Raw genomic sequence first — 18,721 nt, 5'->3', positions numbered from 1 at the left:
ATAAAGAAATTATCGCTGAAACTGAGGCCTATTTTGAAGCAAAAGATAAATCGTTCCAAAAAGTGATATTGAAATGTTAAAGCGGCGGTGGAATGGTTGCGTTATTCTTGATGGAAATTACGTTGATGAGTAAAGCTGATTTTGAATAAAATAAAACGTGTTTTTATTGCTAAGTCCGGGACTTTTTAGCACATGTGTTATATTTGTAAGTACATTGATATTCCATCATCAGGCAAAGACTGCCCATTTCCGCCGCTTCGTAGTAACGCCGCGTTTCAGTTGCCAGAAAATATATGGCGGCTTTCAGTTTACTTACTCAACATTTTAAAATGAATTAAACAAAAGCAATCAATATAATGACTTAGATTTAGAATCAGGAGCTACAACCGGATTTGAAAGAACGAAAATTACAAATTAGAAACATTTTTAAGTCAATGACTCGTTTCATTACACTTTTGCTTTCATGCACTTATTCGTTGGACTTGCATATGTGAGAACATATATTCGTATAAGTATGTATAGACGTACATGTACAGCTAGTCACAAGAAAATCATACAAGGTTTGTTCATGAAGCAAATCATTTTTTATCAAATTATTAAGTTTTGGAGTTCATGTATCCAAAAAACTTGCAAAGTAGGGGAAAGTGAGAGAGCAAAATGGCATTGAATTTTGAGAGGAAGTTGCAAGTTTTTACTGGATAAATAAATATAGTATTGTAAATAAAATTTTTAAAGTTTATCTGAAGTCATACCGATGTCACAATTACAATTAGCCATAAATGAAATATACGACTGGACCAATAGATGGCCAAGCGGAGATGTATGCGATCTGACTATGTGCAGAGATAAACTTAGACAGGAATTTCCGGAATGAACGAATTGCCATTCTGAGTGACAGACAGGCACCACTCATGACCCTATCGTCCTGTGAGATCAAATCCTCACTGGTCCCTGAATGTATCGAGAAACTAAATCTACAAGGAACGCACAATCGCATCCGACTAATTTGGGTCCCAGAACACAGGCCCTTCCTTGCTATGGGACCACACCATCAAGGAGAAGCTTAGGATTGAAGAACTAGGGCTAAGAGAGGTTTGCTGGCACCAAACTATGGGGCTACGCCAGGCGGAATCCCTACTGGGAGGGTACAACCAAAAGAGGTTTAAAAATCTCTCCCCAAGGATAAACTGAGGATGCTCACGGCCATTCTCACAGGCTAATGCAGACTACGAAGTCATCTGCACATGATCGAGATTTGGTCTACGGACTCTTGCCGTTTCTACGACCAATCTCTGCAGACTTCACTCCACCTTATCCTGGAATATAGCGCTATAGCGCGGAGAAGATTGTGACATCTTGGTCAACTGCAGCCAGAAAAAGGCACATACGCTCAATTTAACCCAACTCCATCCAGAGTTTAATAAGGGAACTGGGCCTAGATGAGGTACTGTGATGAGTAAAAGGCATGAAATACCATGAGTTCGAAGTGCAAAACTAATAAAGAGTCTAAATCTAGGCGGCCAAGCTAAAACGGAACGCACGTGTAAAGAAAAAGAAATGAAAATATTATAATATATTTTATATTTATGTATATAGGTATTATGTAAATATACAATATTAAAGTGCATGATTTAACTTGACTTTAACTTGACAATATGTATGACGCATACATACATATCTTGGCCACTTTTACATACATATATATTATAATTTTCACTCACTTGTATGTACATATATATATTACGAGTATTTCGTAATAATTTGTATTTTCTAGATTCGAAGAAAAAAAAGAAATTGGATTTGTAATAACTCTTTTAAGCCGGTGAGCAGATATGATCATGTTGACAAGCTTTTTCTTTTACTAATTAACATGCACAGCTCCTTGTTCTACTAAGTGAAACAGCGAGTGATCTGCTGAACTCGTTTCTGCTAATTAAACAAACCCGCATTTTGCAAATCAAAACGAGAATCGTATAAAAGTGAAATGCTGCAGTGCATTATGCATTCGTTACATTATCAGGTACTCAAGACTCAAGGCGAGATATTTCGGTTTGGCAATACGGGTAAAAACAAGCGAGGATGTTGCGAACTAATTTCATAATAGTGTTGGCATTCACAGCATATTGCGTGCAATCAGCTAAGGCGCAAATAGGTGAGTTTATTCTGAAACTGAAATACACCTATAAACGTTATCAGATCAATTCCTTAAGAGGGCCTCTTATCAGTGGCTTCAGAAAAAGATGTTTCTTTTCAATTTTTTTTCGAGGCGACACACAGGAATAATCTTTTGCATTTATTTGAAGGCATGATTGAAGAGTAGGTACTAAGCAATTTTTTAACATAAATAAAAAAACAAAATGGCGGGCATATGAGGGATCTCGCATAGCTTCTCGTTCCGCGCTAGTAAAACGGCGTGTAAGATTGCGGTTGTAGTTTTCACCTGAAACACAAAAGAAAAATATTGTCTTATTCTGAAGGCTTTCCCGCATATAATAGACTACTCTTGTATAAAAACATGAAAAAATGAACACACAATTAATTATTAAAAAAAATGCTTTTTTTCGCTATTTTTCCAAAAAAAGTGTTAAATAACATTCAACAACATTTTTTTTTGTATTTTGTTAGTTAATTAGTTGGGCATTTTAATTATCTTTATATAGATTATCGGTTTGAAACGCTAACTTTCGTCGTTTGTTTTTAATCTTACACGCCATTTTCAAAAACATGGTTTTGAGAAAACGTGTTTCAAAGTTTTCAGAAGGTAGACGGTATACTCACACGAGGGACGGTACACAGGCCTATAACTCCGAAATCACTTTGAATTCCGCTATAAAATTTTGAGAGCATATTCTCCTATAATATGCCTATCGATTGCAGTAAAAAAATCGATTTTTTGAAGCCGACTGAAGCCCCCCTTAAATCGGCTCATTTTGCACGAGAGTTCATCGGAGAAGTTAAATCTTTAATGGCGCTGTTGCTTACTTTCGGACAAATTCGAGTAGTGGTCTTCATTATGTTGGATTTGAGGGCATCGGTCGATTGAGGTTTATTAGCATAGGCCTGTGGCGTCAGAAAACTCCACAAGAAAAAGTCTAACGATATCAAATCGCGCGATCGCTCATGACAAATTTATGTGTATTATTCATATTTGCTGCCTAATTAGGTAACTTGCCGCGGTTGTTTGACATCAGTGACTAAATAATGTAGTAAATCTCTACCAGCAGTCACTCTTTAACGTACACCGGCTAGCACTTTCGCTTTCCTGAGCGGATATGATATGTATGGATACAATGTAGTATCTTGAAGTATACATGGGCCAGTTGCTATACAATAATGTATCTTACTATTGACAAAGCCATTGAGCCAAAAATAAAATTCGTCGCTGCATGGAATTCAGAATCTTCTTCCAGTTTTTTTCAAAGTCTAATCGAAGAAAGTGCGCTTCAAATGAGGTTTCAGAAGGGATACTTCCTGAATTATTTCTGGTTCTTATGAAACCAATGAAATACCAATCGCGGTCGCCCTTCGTCAAGCAATGACAAATCTCGAGAATGTTACACTTACACTTAAAAAAGAGTATTCACATACATATTACGAATATTTCAGCTGTACTGTTAGAATATCAAAATATAAGGAACAAATTGCATCATATATTTATGTTTAATAGCGAAATGTTCAACTTGAAGTAATTTCAACGATATAGAATTCTTTATTTTTTTAAGTGAAAAAAACTAACAAAAATACGAAATTTCATATTTCAGTTTGTATTAAGGTCTAGTATTAAATACTCATTTTATTTCCAATTTTGGTCAAAACATGGATTAAAATGCTTGTATTTAATTTTCAAAATACTGAACATTTAAAAAACAAGTGAACGTGGACGTGGATCTTCCTTTAATAGATTCCATGCACCTCAGAATTGGCTCACATAATTTTGTTATTTCTTCTTCACCAACCCCATTGCACCACACCTCCAGATTCTCTAATGTTACAGGTTCTTTTTCCGAATTTTCTTGACTATAAAGTGCCACAAGTTCTCCATACAATTGAGGTCTGGACTATTACCGAGCCATGGAATGGGATTTTTGCCCAAACTTTCTTTGAACCCAAAAAATATATAAAAATGAAAATTATTTTTATTTTACTATGAGGACCTCATAGTAATCTGTTAGACCAAATTTTTTGGATGAGCTTTGGATTCATGACTTCAGGCCCATTTCGTTCGAAGCTCTTTGCACTGTACGGACGTTACTTTCCTTCAGTTCGTATTTTGTAATCTCAATTTTTATCTTCGTTGCAGGCTTAAATGATTTCCATCCCGTTTTTTCTTCCACATCTTTTCTAGCGTTCATGACTGTCAGTTTCTTTACTTTTTTATTACTTTTTTACAGCGCACAGTGGTTCTGAGCTCAGTAACGGGTAACGGGTTCACGGGTGGTGATCAGCTGATCCAATACCGTAGCAAAATTCGGTCGGTTAAACACAATTGCGACGGGGACGGAAAACAATATGTCAACGGTTTTCAGATGACCTTTTGTAGTTACATTAAAATTAATTTTGTAGTGAAATCTTTTCTTTGCTAATTTGTGAAGCTGCTCGTTGAAGCTCTTTGTTACAAAAAAACTATTTTTTCTACGTTATTGATCGTTTGCATTGTTTGTTGTGCAAATCGAATATTTTTGCTTGTTATTGTCTGCTTTTGCTTGTAAACAAATAAATTGTCATCAAGTCCTCAACCGTCAACCCGCTGTCCGCAACAATTCTGTTAAGCGGTCACAACTGCACGAAAATATTCGTGCCTCCTATGAACCGATTATTCTCAACTTCTAACACTAGCTTTAGAAGGGCCTCATTTGAAACCATGTTTCATTTCGATGCCTCTACCGATAGCCTAAATATAGTCAAAAGCAATGGTAATTATAAAAAATATGACAATATCGGTGTCAAATGAATATGTCTATTTTTTTTGCATAATTGTATTTCTACTTAGCTGAAATTTGGTTTTCTTTTCAGAAAAATATAGTTTTTTTTTTTCAAACAAGAAATTAAGTATGCATATTCTCTTCTTATATGGAAAGTACACACGTTTTTTTGCAAATTATTCAGATCATACGACTTTTGTCATAACGCGTTTGAAAATTGCAAAGAGTTTAGTGTGAAAACACAAATTGCTTACACTTTTACGGATCGCAGACTTTATCTTCTCAAAAAGCGAATTAAAAGGCCTTTATATTAATGAGGGGGCATAGAAGTACAAAGAGTTCACCTTGTATCGATTCTGCGAACTTTGTTGAACTTTAATATGATCAACTCTTGCGGAGTCAGGAGCGATACTAGCTATAATTCCGTTATTCAGTTTTTCTTTTCACTGCATTTGCTTTATAAGCTTAATTCAGATATGATCAAATATGATATATAATTGGTGCGTACACGCTTTTTGTGTGTTTGGCCGAGCTCCTCTTCCTATTTGTGGCGTGCGTCTTGATGTTGTTCACAAGCCGACTCCGAACGGCCGCTATTAGAAAAAACTTTTTCTTTATTTTTGGTGTTTCACCGAAATTCGAACCTGCGTTCTCTCTGAATTCCAAATGGCAGTCACGTACCAACCAATCGGCTACGGCGGCTGCTGATGATACAATAAAATTATTTAAAAAACCTATATTAGTATCTCTGCACTATCATTTCTAATTCCTAATTCTGTGCTCCTCCCTTATAAATATAAAATTCCTTATCCTTGATTGATGTTATAACCATCTAAGGGATATTGGCCGAGTGCAAAAAAACCTCTTGCTGAAGGCAGTTGACGTTGTATATTTTCAGAGTTGGAGCGTTTCAGTCCATTCGTACGACATGGGCAAGCAACTGGAGCCGCTTAATCTGACGCACTGCATCTACAATACATTGTTGTAAAACTTATACAGCTGATCATTCCATCGTCTGATCGGAGGAAAGGACGAAAACAAGGTGCGGCTGTGTGAAAAGATTTCCAGTCAACTTCTGCTGGACACTCACTTCCATGGATCACTAGTGCTAGACGAGATCTCTGCGCCGGCAGAAACTACTACATCTACGAGTGCTGAGAACTTAAAACTAGCAAACAAGCTATTCCATAAAATGCAGGTACAATGGGCGATATCAACATTCAGTCCATACAAATTTCCCGGACCTGATGGGATATTCCCCTGTCTTTTACAAACCACATTATCCCTAATTTGACCAGATTATACAAAGCAAGCTTACTGCTAGGATATTTACCTTCAAAATGGGCTGAGGCTAAGGTTGTATTTATACCAAAGGTAGGGAAAAAAACCCGAACAATTGCCTAAATCATACAGACCAATTAGTCTCAGCTCATTTTTCCTTAAAACAATAGAAAAGATAGTAGATCAATATATAAGGGAAAACAACTTAACCAACTTCCCACTGCATCGACTTCAATTTGCCTATCAACAGGGAAAATCCACTGAGACTGCAAAACACAGCCTGCTAACAGTTATTGAAAAGGCTGTTGAGTGCAAACAGATAGCTCTATGTGAATTTATTGACTTATCAGGAGCTTTTGATAACACTTCCTATGAGCCAATCTATAATAACCTATACCTAAAGACAGGCCCGACGAGAGAGGAGGGGATCGGGTACTTTTTCCCCCGGGCCGGAGTTTTCAGAGGGGCCCGGACTCGAGGCTCACTATAACATAATACGCATTTTGATAAATAAAAAAAATTTGAAGGGGCCCGCATCTCAAGCTTCCCCCGGGGCCCGAATACTCTCTCCACGGCCCTGCCTAAAGAAGGTACCTGAACCCATCACTAGGTGGATAATATTCATGTTTAAATCTATGACGATCAGCTCCGAACTAGGAAGAACAATCAAATCTATCAAAGCCACAAGGGGTTGCCCCAAGGAGGCGCACTCTGTCCTCTTTTGTGGACTCTAGTTTTAGATCAACTTCTCCACAAACTGAAGAACATAGGTTTTCACACTCAGGGTTACGCTGATGACCTAGTAGTTTATGTATTAGGCTGGCATGAGGAAACCATTTCGGATCGCATGAAGCAAGCCCTTATAATAATAAACAAATGGTGCACGGAAAAAGGACTTTCCATTAATCAATCCAAAACAGCACGTGTACTGTTTACTAGGAGAAGGAAAATTAAATCTCAAATGTCCGATCCTTAACGGAACAACACTTCAACTCCCGACAGAAACGAACTATCTTGACGCTTACTTCGCATTCCCATATTAAGAGAGTTACTTCAAAACCAGGGACTAAACCCTAGAAAGCCCTTTGACCACAGTTGTGAAACCCATAGTCACGTATGCATCCTTAGCATGGTGGCCCAAGGTTAAGCAAAGAAAAGCAGTAAATGATTTAAACAAACTGACCCGCTTGGTATGTGTCGGTATTATAGGGGCTATGAAAACATATCCAACTAATACATTGGGTGTGCTCCTGAACATAACATCGCTTCCAATCTTGATTGAAAGGGAAGCTCTCTCGAGTGCCTTAAGATTAAAAGGTATATCTGAACTTAAAAGTGGAGCAATATGAAAGGACATGTAAAGATCCTAGAAGACTTCCTACATAATCCCATTCTTCATAGGGATGACATACTATCACCCAAACCAATACTCTTTAGGAACTTCCATAATTCCATCAATTTCAAACCTGGATCTCAGATATGGTTCTCTGATGGGTCCAAATTGGAAAATGGTACAGCAGGGGCAAAAATCAAAGGGGTGAATTCAAAACACTGATTCGGATGGGACTCTACCCAACAATATTCCAGGCAGAAAAACATGTGAGAGAATGCCGTCGCAGGAAAATGAGAGGTTCTCACATTAACATGCCTTCAGATAGCCAAGCGGCTCTAAAGGCCCTTCTATCAACAACTATCACCTCTAAATTGGCAAATGATTGCCTAAACCTTCTCAACACCTTATGGAATCTCATGGTACCGTAGTATCTCCATGCAATCTTTGTAACAACAAACCCAAAATTATGCTAAACTATTTAAAAAGCTAAAACGAAAATAGGCCTTGCACAATAGATCAACTCTGGTCGCAGTGCGTAATGGCCTTCTAATAATAATAATCTTCCGCAAAACATTTCTCTCGAAAACTCCAGTGGATCACTCTAATGCGCACGATCCATGCTTCTGCCCCATAAACTAGCATGCATAGAGTGTGAGAGAGGACATTACTTCTCAATTGCCTACTAAGTCGAAGTTGTATAAATATAATATAATCAAGGTGGATAGGTTACCAGGTTTGGCCAATGGAGAGCAGGACTCATAGAGTCTCAAGTGCCTTGATTAGAGCAGAAGTAAGGTAGCGCTCGTGAGAAAAGCATGGATGCTGCTTTTTGTCAGTCCACTTCAGTCATCACTCTCCCTGGACCAGCTATCCACAACGTAGAGCACGTAACAGTTGTAACAGTTCGCTCAGAACTTGAAGATGCTTTCCTGATGCCGCGATAGCTATACCTCATAAGCCATACAATTGTAGCCAGTATGAAGTAAGAATGAAGTATTTATTAAAATATTATTTAAGTATCTCCGAGATAATGATTATTTAATAGCAGACGTAGCAGAATACACTCCACCAGTAGCCGGACCAGACCCGCCTGATAACAACATCCGAACAGATGTTGTTGAAAACCCTTTTTATATCGAGAAAGATACCCAGCGTAAATTCTTTAAAAGCAAGTGCCCGAGTCTAGACGAATTGAAAAACCATTTAGTCCTCGGAACGTGTTCAAAGTTTTGGTGACCGAGATGGGTTGCGTTAAAATTCAGATTTGAAGTATTCAGACATTTTTGCCACGTAATCCTTTCAAAAAGTAATTTCTATAGTATTAAAAATCTTTTAAACAAAAATAATGTTTTTTTTTAATTCCTACTATGGACTAACCACATAATTCTATTGAAAATTCTGACTTCGTAAGTTGTTTGCTCCCTTATTTTGTTATTTAATACACACAATTGAATATTTGCTTGTGCCGAATCGAATGTTGCAATTTTTAATAACTTTTATTTTTTTCCAGCACTGGATTTTGAAAAATGTCGCTTTGGTGATGCGGCTTGCAGCACAAATGTCGCAAATATAATACTGAAGAAATATGCGAAAACGGGTTTACGTGCATTGAATCTCATACCTTTCGATCCTTTGCATATTAAATCGCTGACATTTGACCAAAACCCAAATAGCCCCATAAATATCAGATTGAACTTCAAGGAAATAGATATTCTCGGTTTGGCGAATGCAAACAACGTAAAAGTCGAGTGAGTACATGCATACATACATACATATAGTATACGTTGCACAAGTTCATTACAACACAAAACAACTTTCTAATGAACTCAATGCCCTAATGAACTTACCCTGGTATAAAGAACCTGTTAGTATAGACTTTACGTAACATATTTTCGAAAGAACTCAATAAACGATTAATTAAATTATCAAATCTTGATCAATTTGCAGGATAACCTTTAAAAATTAAAAGTTCCCGAAATTTTCTAGGTTAAATTACGTCGGGAATAATAATTTTGCATGCATTACGTTAAATCTTCACTTAATCAGAACTTTAATCCTTTAGTTCATCTGTTTTGAATTATTAATCAGAATATTTTCTCAAATTTTCTCAGAGGTTTGACGCGCGATGTTAAAGGACCCATTTTACTGGAAGGAACTCTACCGCAAGCAATCATTCGCGGTCCTTACCAAGGCAGCGGAACAATTTTGGGTTTACCATTCAAAGGCAAAGGCAACTGCGAGATAGTGCTAAGTACTTAAGTTCAACAAAAGCAAAATTATTAGGAAAATTTATATTTCATAAATATTTTCAAAATTACAGAAAATATAAAGCTTACTTCCAAATTAAATGGTAAGTTGGTGAAGAAGGCCGACGATGAATATTTATCGATTGTTGATGTAAGTTTGACGATGTCGAAACCCGACAATGTACACTTCCAATTTGGTGGACTTTTTGATGGCAACAAAGATTTGGCAGATACAGCAAATAGTTTCGTCAACGAGAATTGGCCAGAAATTTATGGAGAACTTCGACCAGCAATGCAGAAAGCATTTGCATTGATTGTTCATGGAATTACCAATAATGTATTTAGTAAAAATCCATATCCAAAGTTATTCTTAGCAAAATAATTTTGTCATATCTGGAAAGGTTAAGTATTAAGATATTATTTACCATATTGTTCAATAACGGAATAAATAGGTAAAAAGGACATAGTATTTTTAGTGAAATATCATAGTTTATAATTTTATTTTTATGGGTTGATGCGTGACTACGATTCGGAATTCACAGAGAGAACGTAGGTTCGAATCTCGGTGAAACACCAAAATTAAGAAAAACATTTTTCTAATAGCGGTCGCCCCTCGGCAGGCAATGGCAATCCACCGAGTGTATTTCTGCCATGAAAAAGCTCCTCATAAAAATATCTGCTGTTCGGAGTCGGCTTGAAACTGTAGGTCCCTCTATTTGTGGAACAACATCAAGACGCACGCCACAAATAGGAGGAGGGGCTCGGCCAAACACCCAAAAAGGGTGTACGCACCATATATATGTATGTATATATATAGTTGTTAAATTATCGGTACCATTAACACCGTTCACAATTTCAGCGGCATGGCCGAACATGGCTTTATCAAAGAAAAACTATAAAAAAGTGCCGAATTTTTTCTTTGTTTACTTCCATTGTTAACACCGCGTAAGGTAGAATATCCCTAGTTGATATGGCCCGAAAGAAAAACAAAAGTTGAAAAAGAAACCGGAAAATTTCGCACATTTCTTTTTCGATAATAGCAACTTTACCCCCCGCGGGTAAGGGGGTTAGCATTTGCCCAAAGTAATGGATGCCTGTCGTAAGAGGCGACTAAAAACCACACCCCAGCCTGTTATTTATGAGTTAACTCAACGATAATAGGCTGACCGAAACAGAAACGGCTTGGTGACGATGGAACACTGTCGTCATTGGAGCGTCCAACCACCTGTTAGTGCAGCAGAATATGCTCATGAGTCTGAGATCTGATAATTTTACATTTGCCTATCGGGCTTGTGTATCATTCCGCATTTGGGGTTTGGTCCCACGTGCAAGTGAGCCCAACCAAAACAAGGCTCTGTCGACCGAGTCAAGGCGGTATAACCTTGTCAGTACTTTAAGCTAAGGTGTTGAGGTACCCGTGCCGAGAGCTGCATGACTGGTAGTGCCTAAATAACCAGTCGTTAACGGTCGCCTCCGATGCCCAGGCAAAGTCAGTTGTAGCAAGTGCCTTACCGCGGTATGCCGGCTCTGCCGCGGCGGACCATTTCCGTCCATGCATAATTGTGGAACCAAAATTTAGATAAATGGAAAACATAACAAAAAACATTACGAAAGACGAGCTGCTGGCTTCTAGTCAAGACACAGTGGTCGTACCCAGCACGTCGAGTGCTCCCCATAGCACTCTATTGCTGAAACCCAGCCGTCTACAGCCAATAACTCAACAAACGCAATCCTCTTCTCCGGTGACCTCTGGTAGGGATGCCAAACATAAAAAATAAAAAATTCTCTGGGTCGCTGCTCAAAGAGCGCTATCTGAGAGCCAAATTCATCCTGGCTAAGATAACTAAGAAGCAGAGTCATAAATGGAGCCGTAGTTTCGGAATACGAAACCATAGCCGCGAGGAAAAGTACCGACCTCGAATCACGGGTAAGCGTAACCGATCACAATATGTGAGCGGGCGCGCTGCCAAGAAAATAAACAATTTCTCGACTCAGGGAGTTGAGGGTGCTACAAAAAGTCCGGTGGTTGCGGCTGCGAGGTGGCCAGGGATCACCTCCAAGTCTCCCTCGTAGACACAAGATCTCACAGTGGTAGAAAGGTGCTGGCCAATTGGGGACGGCTGTCAGAAATGATCGTCGAATACCTCATTGCAAACCGAGGACATGTACCTCTTTTCGACTCGGGAGATATCTGCCATGGCTGTAGGTGGATCAAGAGAGCCGAAGAGTCCCTAAGTTCTGCAGTCTAAGATCATGGGCCTCCGAGCACACACTTTGGTATTTTTTATGTCCAGTCTGAAAGTAAGCCTAGAGCTTGTACCCTTGACAGTGGTCCGTGTAGAAGCATCTAGTGGCCACTGTTACTATTTGATTTCTGTATACATGCCCACAAAAATGCAGCACCTCCTGAGGAAATGGGGCGCTTGGTGGGCTCACCTTCATTTAACAAAGAGGCCATCCTCATCGGCTGCGACGCCAATGTTAGACATACCATTTGGGGAAGCAGTGAGATAAATGATCGAGGCGAGTCTTTTTTTGATTTCATTATTAGCCGTAGGGCTTGTTCGCGGCACGTAATAAAAGCGGCAATACTGCTGTACTGATGGCTATTTGCAACACTGTTGCAATTGCTCAACTGATACTTTTCTGATTTCGGTAAACAAAAAATTTTTGATGCCAATTTATTTTTGACACTTCGAACGTGATGCTTTTGATAATGTTGCCAGAATTTTACATCGAACGTGATACTTTCACAAATCATGCAACACTGCGGTTGTGATTGAAGCTCGAACAAGCCCGTACTGTCTTTATTTGGAGCAACGACAACACCCCACGTTTGTATTTCCTGCGTCGGAAACATCAAACGGTTAAGAGGAGGTTATTGATATCTCTCTTTCGACTAATTCGCCTGCCATTAGGGTTGATAATTGGAAGATTTCTCAGAGAAATTCCTCTTCACTCTCATTAGTTTATTCGTGTCAGCTGACACGGAGGGTATATTTACTTTGAGGAGTGTGAGCACCATAAGGTGCTGCCCCTGCGGTCGATGTCTGCATTGATAAGATGCTATAGCACAGTACGGTTGACTATGAACGCTAGGCTACCAGCATTGTCTCGCTCGCGATCTTTCCTGTGCACATTGTAGCCCTCACTGATGGAATTTATCCGAGGGAGTTACAACAATCACGTGTTGTAATCTCCCCGTTCATTACAGTCATTGTTAGAAGCTGCTTGAATAGGGGCTACATTCCGCTAAATTGGAGAGAGACGAAAGTCTCCTTCATACCCAAGGTAGGCAGGTCCTCACACAATAATCCTACGTTTCCACGAAAGTCGGTTCTACGTCACCGAAACGACCCAGATTTATATCCGGCCAAGGACGGTCACTCCAGCAGCATTCCCCGTATGTAAGTATGGGGAATGTTTATGCTACTAAACCGGCAACAATAATCCTAAAGACTTCAGACCTATCAATCTTACGTCTTTTCTCTTCAAAATTCTAGAAAGGATTGTCGATGAGTATATACGGGCATTATACCAATCTCAACAGTTCTCCCCGGCACAACACGCCTACATAAAAGGTAAATCTAGAGAAATTGCTGGAAAAGTGGAAGAATCTGGCAGAAAAAAAGTTTGCTTTGGTAGCTTTTGTAGACATTGAAGCAGCCTTTAACAATATTAATACAAGCGCTATAATGGGTGCTCTAGAAGATTTTATAGTCGAATCTAATGTTACTACTCTGATCGAGACCATACTTACCAGAAAAAAAGTAACTGCAAGATTAGGCAACACAATAATAAGCGGACAGGTCTGCAGAGGTATTCCACAGGGAGGGGCCCTCTCCTCTGGATTTTAACAGTGACCTCCTTGAAGAGAGGGGGCTACCACGTCATAGCTTACTCTGACAATTTGGCAATGAAAGTGTTGCCGTTGTAGCAATTTAGAAAATCAAATACACAATTTTTTAGCTTTAGTTTATTTCAAGTATATTCACTTATATGCATACGCACTACACGTCGCTTTAAAAATATTTTGAATATTTCCCGCTTACTTTAATTGCAAAAAAGGGCCGAACATTGCCGTTACTGACTTATTTATATATATTCATATATCAAACGTTTCTAAACCTAATACTGAAAACAGTGAACGACGTACGTAGTCCCTTACCGCAGCCCCTAACGAGCACAAAAACTCATCCCGCGAGAACAACTGCGTTCCTTTCGTTACATATTTACACAATACATCGGTTTGTGTGTGTACGTGTTTGGTTGTATCTACACAATGTTGCCATTGATATTTTTGCTTACACACTTTTTCACACATCCGCGTTTTCAGGTACAATTTTTTCATTGTTTAATAAACCAAAGTCAAAAACCAACAAATGCAAATAGTCATTTATCTATAATTAACATTATTCAACATTGTTTTTAAACTATTTTAATAAGAATTATAATTTTTCTAAGTTTATTTTGTAAATGATTTGGAAATGTACTGTTTGGCAAAACTGTGTGGTGAGAGAGCAATCAGCTGACAAGGTTCTACGGGAATTTTTAAAAATCCTGAAATAAATCTATGATACTACGATACGGAAGGAAGGAATTTTTCATTTACATGGGGTTCTCATTAGTTTGATCGTAACAGCTGACAGGGGACTGCGTTTACGTCGTTCACTGTTTTCAGCATAACTGTAACTATTTATGTTATATACATATATGTAAGTAAATGAATGCATATAGTGGCGGCATTCGTATATTGCGTTCTACATCTACATATGTGTGTAAATAATGTATAGGAGTTATGGATCTAAATCCTTTATATTCGAAACCTCTACAATTTCACATAGCTAGAAGTGCATTCGGACAGTTCAATAAAGCTGTTAAATAAATAAAAATTAATAGAATTACAGTCGAACTTCGATAACTCGAACTATGACTTGCCACAAAAAAAAATCGAGCTATCAAGATTTCGAGTTATCAAATATAATATACATATGTACATACATACATAAAAATCCATAAACAAAATAAAACCTGATGGAAAAATAAAACAATCCATAAAACTCAAGGGCTAGCAAACAATTTTATTGATAAAACAGTACATGTTTCAAATTATGTATAGTTGCTATATATTATTGTATGTGTATATTCTAAAATTATATATACATAATTAAGAACATTGTATGAATAGATGTATAGCTTTCATTCGTTTAAAGTAAAAAAGTCAGTTATTTGGGATTGACAAGAGGATTTTTTATTATGATCTTCAAAAAAAGCTTCAATATTATTTAAACCATTGCACAGAGAATCGGTTGTATGTCCATTGGTTTTTAAATATGACCGCAAAATCTTGAACGAATTTGCAACTAGCTCGTTGCAACTGGTTGCAGCATATCATCTTGCAAATCATCTTCTATATCACTTTCGCTATCATGCTCAAATTCGAATTTAGATCCCAATAGCTCCACAATAGCTTCATCTGTGGGAAACTCTGAAGTAACAATATCGTCATCCACATGTATAAAGTCATTAAAGGTGACACCTTCGGTACCTCTGATATTTTGCCAAGCTTCATATTCATTCTGCAGTTGAATTTCTTCCTTACTCCTTTCTTTTATGCGTTCGCTTATGAAAACCAAAGGAATGCCACCTTCTTCCACCCATTCAGAATATTGACCGAAGCCGGCTTTTCTAAAACAATTAGAGATGGTTTCAGGCTTAACATCGATATTCCATGCATTAGTTATTTTATCGACACAGTCCATTAATGTAATGCTAAGATTTTTGTTTACTTCAAAGCATTTTATAGTATTTTTTAAAATTCTGCGACGATAATGACATTTTAAATTTTGTATGACACCTTGATCGAGTGGTTGTAATTTTGATGTCATATTCGGGGGAAAAAATGCAAGTTTGAAACTTTAATCTCTGTTGGATGTCTTTAGGATGGGCTGGGCAGTTGTCAATAAAAAGTAGAATATTTCTTCCGGCTTTTCCAAATTGTTGGTCTAAGTTAAGAAGCCATTCTCAAAAAAGGCTCCCGTCATCCACGCCTTTGAATTTGCTTTATAGTCGAGAGGTAACCATTTAACACCTCTAAAACAGCGGCGTTGATTACTTTTACCTATCAAGAGTAATTTCAATTTTTCTGATCCATCCATGTTTGCGGCAATCATCAACGTAACTCTCTCTTTACTGTGCTTTCCTCCATGGCATTTCTGGTTTTTTAAAGTTAAGGTGTTATCTGGAAGACATTTAAAGAATAAACCCGTCTCACCCTCATTGAATACGTCCCGTGCTTGATAACCTTCTAATAAATGAGGTAAAACATCACGTTGCCATTTCATGCAGTCATCTTTGCTTACATCATTACACTCACCACACACCTTTTTATGACATATACCAGATCTTAGAAAAAAAAAAACTTTAGGTGCCAGCTTGCACATTTATTTTATGAATGTACATACCTTCGTTTCCAATTATCGAGCCAACCAGTGCTTGCCTTGAAATTCGGTTGTTCTAATTTTTGACTAAATTCCAATGCTTTTTCTTTAAGTAATCCACCGGATATAGGCAAATTCCGTGTTCTGGCCGATTTAAACCATTCTAAAACTGCTTTGTCCACATTTACGTATGTTGGCTTTTTTAGTCTCTTTGAACTCCCACTTGCACCACCATTTTCGATTGCACTAATAACCGTTTGTTTATTTTTTAAAATAGTTGACACTGGAATAGCATACTTTACAGCTACATCTTTTTTTCCATTTCTACTTCCTTTATTAGTTTAAATTTTTCATCAATAGATAAAGTTTTTAAACAACGTTTTGATGACATGTCAACAGAGTTTATTTTCGCGTAAAAACTACTAATAAAATACCTGTTTACTATAAAATAAGCAACACGTAATAAGGGGATTCCCCCGGAAATTCGACTTATCAAAGCTGGCGCCAAATATTCTGTTCGAGTTATCAAGATATTCGAGTAATAGAAGTTCGAGTTATCAAGTAAAAATTACCCACAATTCGTACTCTAAACGCTATTGCCAAGCAATTTGATTCGAGATATCAAATATTCGAGATATCGAAGTTCGACTTATTGAGGTTCGACTGTATTTAAATATTTTATATTTAATTTACTTACAGCAAATCTAAAAATTTCACACTTAATGCCAAGTTATGGGAGAAGGATGGCAAAGAATTTTTATTGATCCCCGAATCCCGACAAAACACGCTTCACAATTAGTGGTTTGCAAAACAATCAACAAAAATGAGTTAATCGATATTCGCCTAAAGTATATGCGCTACTTCGGCCAACGTTGGAAGAATTATATGTATTGCGCTTTAAGAATTTGGTCAACTGAGTATTTGAAAATTATCCATGTACCATCTTTTTCTTACCCGATTAAGTTCGTCAAACCTGGAAATGCTGAAAACAATATTTAACAGAATATAATACATGTGGTAGTAACAAATAATTCATTTATTTTAAAGGGGCTTGTAACAATAAATAAATAAAAATGTGCAAATGTGCATAAATTCTAAATTTTTCAACTAAAATTAAATTTAATGAACGGTGTAGTAACGTAACATTTATAATAAATTTAAAACTGACAAACATTTTCGTTTCTGATTTGGTTGAAAAGAGATGTGAGTAATTCAGAAAATTAAAAATTTTGGGAAGAAAGCTCACCTGAAATTATCTTTAATGCATTTTAAAAACTAAATGTGCTCTATACCATTTCCTGAATGTGAATGGGATGAAAACATTTATAAAGCAAGAGTAGGAAATTAGACGTCTTCAAAAAATAAAATATTTAATAAAATTCAGAAATTTAATATATCTCACAGTAGATTGCTAGTTGGAATCTACTCGTTACAAATGTAATTAGTACCTTATCAACTAAAAGGCTTTCTTACATCTGCAAAATTCAATGTTGGAAAAACAATTTAAATTGTTATGAATAAAATGTAATAATTATGATGTTAATAAAGTTTACATCAGACAGGTAAAAAACAAATATTTTCCCAATATGTACAATCAAAACATACAAATTAATTGGTTTACAAGTGAAGGAAGTCACTTGACATTGCGAATTTCGTTAATGAAAGAGTAAAATCTCGCAGTTTACTTTAAAACAATCAAACAGCGACCCAAAATATTTTCTAAATAAATTGCTAAATTACGTGTGGACATGGGTAGGCAATTATGTATATAACAAAAATTATTTATAATATCAAAAATGTGTAGTTTAAATCAACGTTAAATGATAAGTGAGATAAGGCAGTTATACGAATTTTATATCCACAGAAATTCTAAAATATAATGAGAATATGTATAATCACTAAAATTGATTTAGGTACTAATTAAAAAAATGTAAATAATCAGTTTATAAATAGAAAACAAAACTAATTGGTACAACTAATGAGAAACAAATAGCAGACCATTATTACAATTTAACTTACAAACTAATTTTGGTTTGAATATAGTATAATTATGGAATATGGAATAATTATTTCATTATACTCAAACTTGACAATTTTTTCATTGGCCTGCATATACTTTAAAATTATTTTGAATAATCACTGCTGATAACTAATGTAAGGTAGTAGGCAACTCTAAAAAACTGTTTTAAATCAAAAGTAAAATATTTCGAATAATCGTATATTAAACAAAACCGTTGATGAAATATTTTATCAATCAAATAATTTAAAGTCAAGAGCAGACGCAAATTTACAAATTTACTTAAAAAAATGTGTTTAAATTAAATAGAAAATAACAATTTTACGGCACGTGAAAATAATTTTCATGAGGCCACTATCAATTTAAAAAATACTTTCTTTAATCACAAGTAGTAACTAAATCGTTTTAAAAAATGTAAATGTGTTTAAAAAGCAAACATCAAATCGATAAAAATAATATGGAATTATCTAAAAATGTTTTTT

The 18,721-nt window shown here is 36.6% G+C and overlaps 2 protein-coding genes across 2 annotated transcripts; one reads left to right on the top strand and one right to left on the bottom strand.

Annotated features, from left to right (window-relative positions):
* Positions 1–2,060: 2,060 nt before the first annotated feature.
* On the top strand, positions 2,061–10,201 carry LOC128858009 (protein takeout-like). The gene is made up of 4 exons (XM_054093907.1): positions 2,061–2,152; positions 9,047–9,284; positions 9,648–9,787; positions 9,857–10,201. Exons 1-4 carry the CDS (start codon positions 2,080–2,082, stop codon positions 10,162–10,164), a joined length of 759 nt encoding a protein of 252 aa, XP_053949882.1. The 5' UTR covers positions 2,061–2,079; the 3' UTR covers positions 10,165–10,201.
* Positions 10,042–12,570, bottom strand: LOC128858013 (uncharacterized). The gene is made up of 2 exons (XM_054093922.1): positions 12,219–12,570; positions 10,042–10,175 (listed from the first exon to the last, which is right to left on the bottom strand). Exons 1-2 carry the CDS (start codon positions 12,541–12,543, stop codon positions 10,153–10,155), a joined length of 348 nt encoding a protein of 115 aa, XP_053949897.1. The 5' UTR covers positions 12,544–12,570; the 3' UTR covers positions 10,042–10,152.
* Between the last annotated feature and the right edge of the window lie 6,151 nt (positions 12,571–18,721).

This window comes from Anastrepha ludens, chromosome 2 (assembly GCF_028408465.1).
Source record: "Anastrepha ludens isolate Willacy chromosome 2, idAnaLude1.1, whole genome shotgun sequence".
NCBI classification, from domain to species: Eukaryota; Metazoa; Arthropoda; class Insecta; order Diptera; family Tephritidae; genus Anastrepha; species Anastrepha ludens.
Note: the sequence above shows the minus strand (reverse complement) of the source record. Positions and strands in the feature narration are given on the sequence as shown.

Excerpts from the sequence above, each read along its gene's own strand:
- LOC128858013 (XM_054093922.1), bottom strand. The coding sequence starts at position 12,543 with ATGATTTGTGAAAGTATCACGTTCGATGTAAAATTCTGGCAACATTAT. Across the intron at positions 10,176-12,218 it reads GGCCTCTTTGTTAAATGAAG|ATATGACAAAATTATTTTGC; the intron begins GTGAGCCCACCA and ends TAACCTTTCCAG.
- LOC128858009 (XM_054093907.1), top strand. The coding sequence starts at position 2,080 with ATGTTGCGAACTAATTTCATAATAGTGTTGGCATTCACAGCATATTGC. Across the intron at positions 9,285-9,647 it reads GCAAACAACGTAAAAGTCGA|AGGTTTGACGCGCGATGTTA; the intron begins GTGAGTACATGC and ends AAATTTTCTCAG. Across the intron at positions 9,788-9,856 it reads CAACTGCGAGATAGTGCTAA|AAAATATAAAGCTTACTTCC; the intron begins GTACTTAAGTTC and ends TCAAAATTACAG.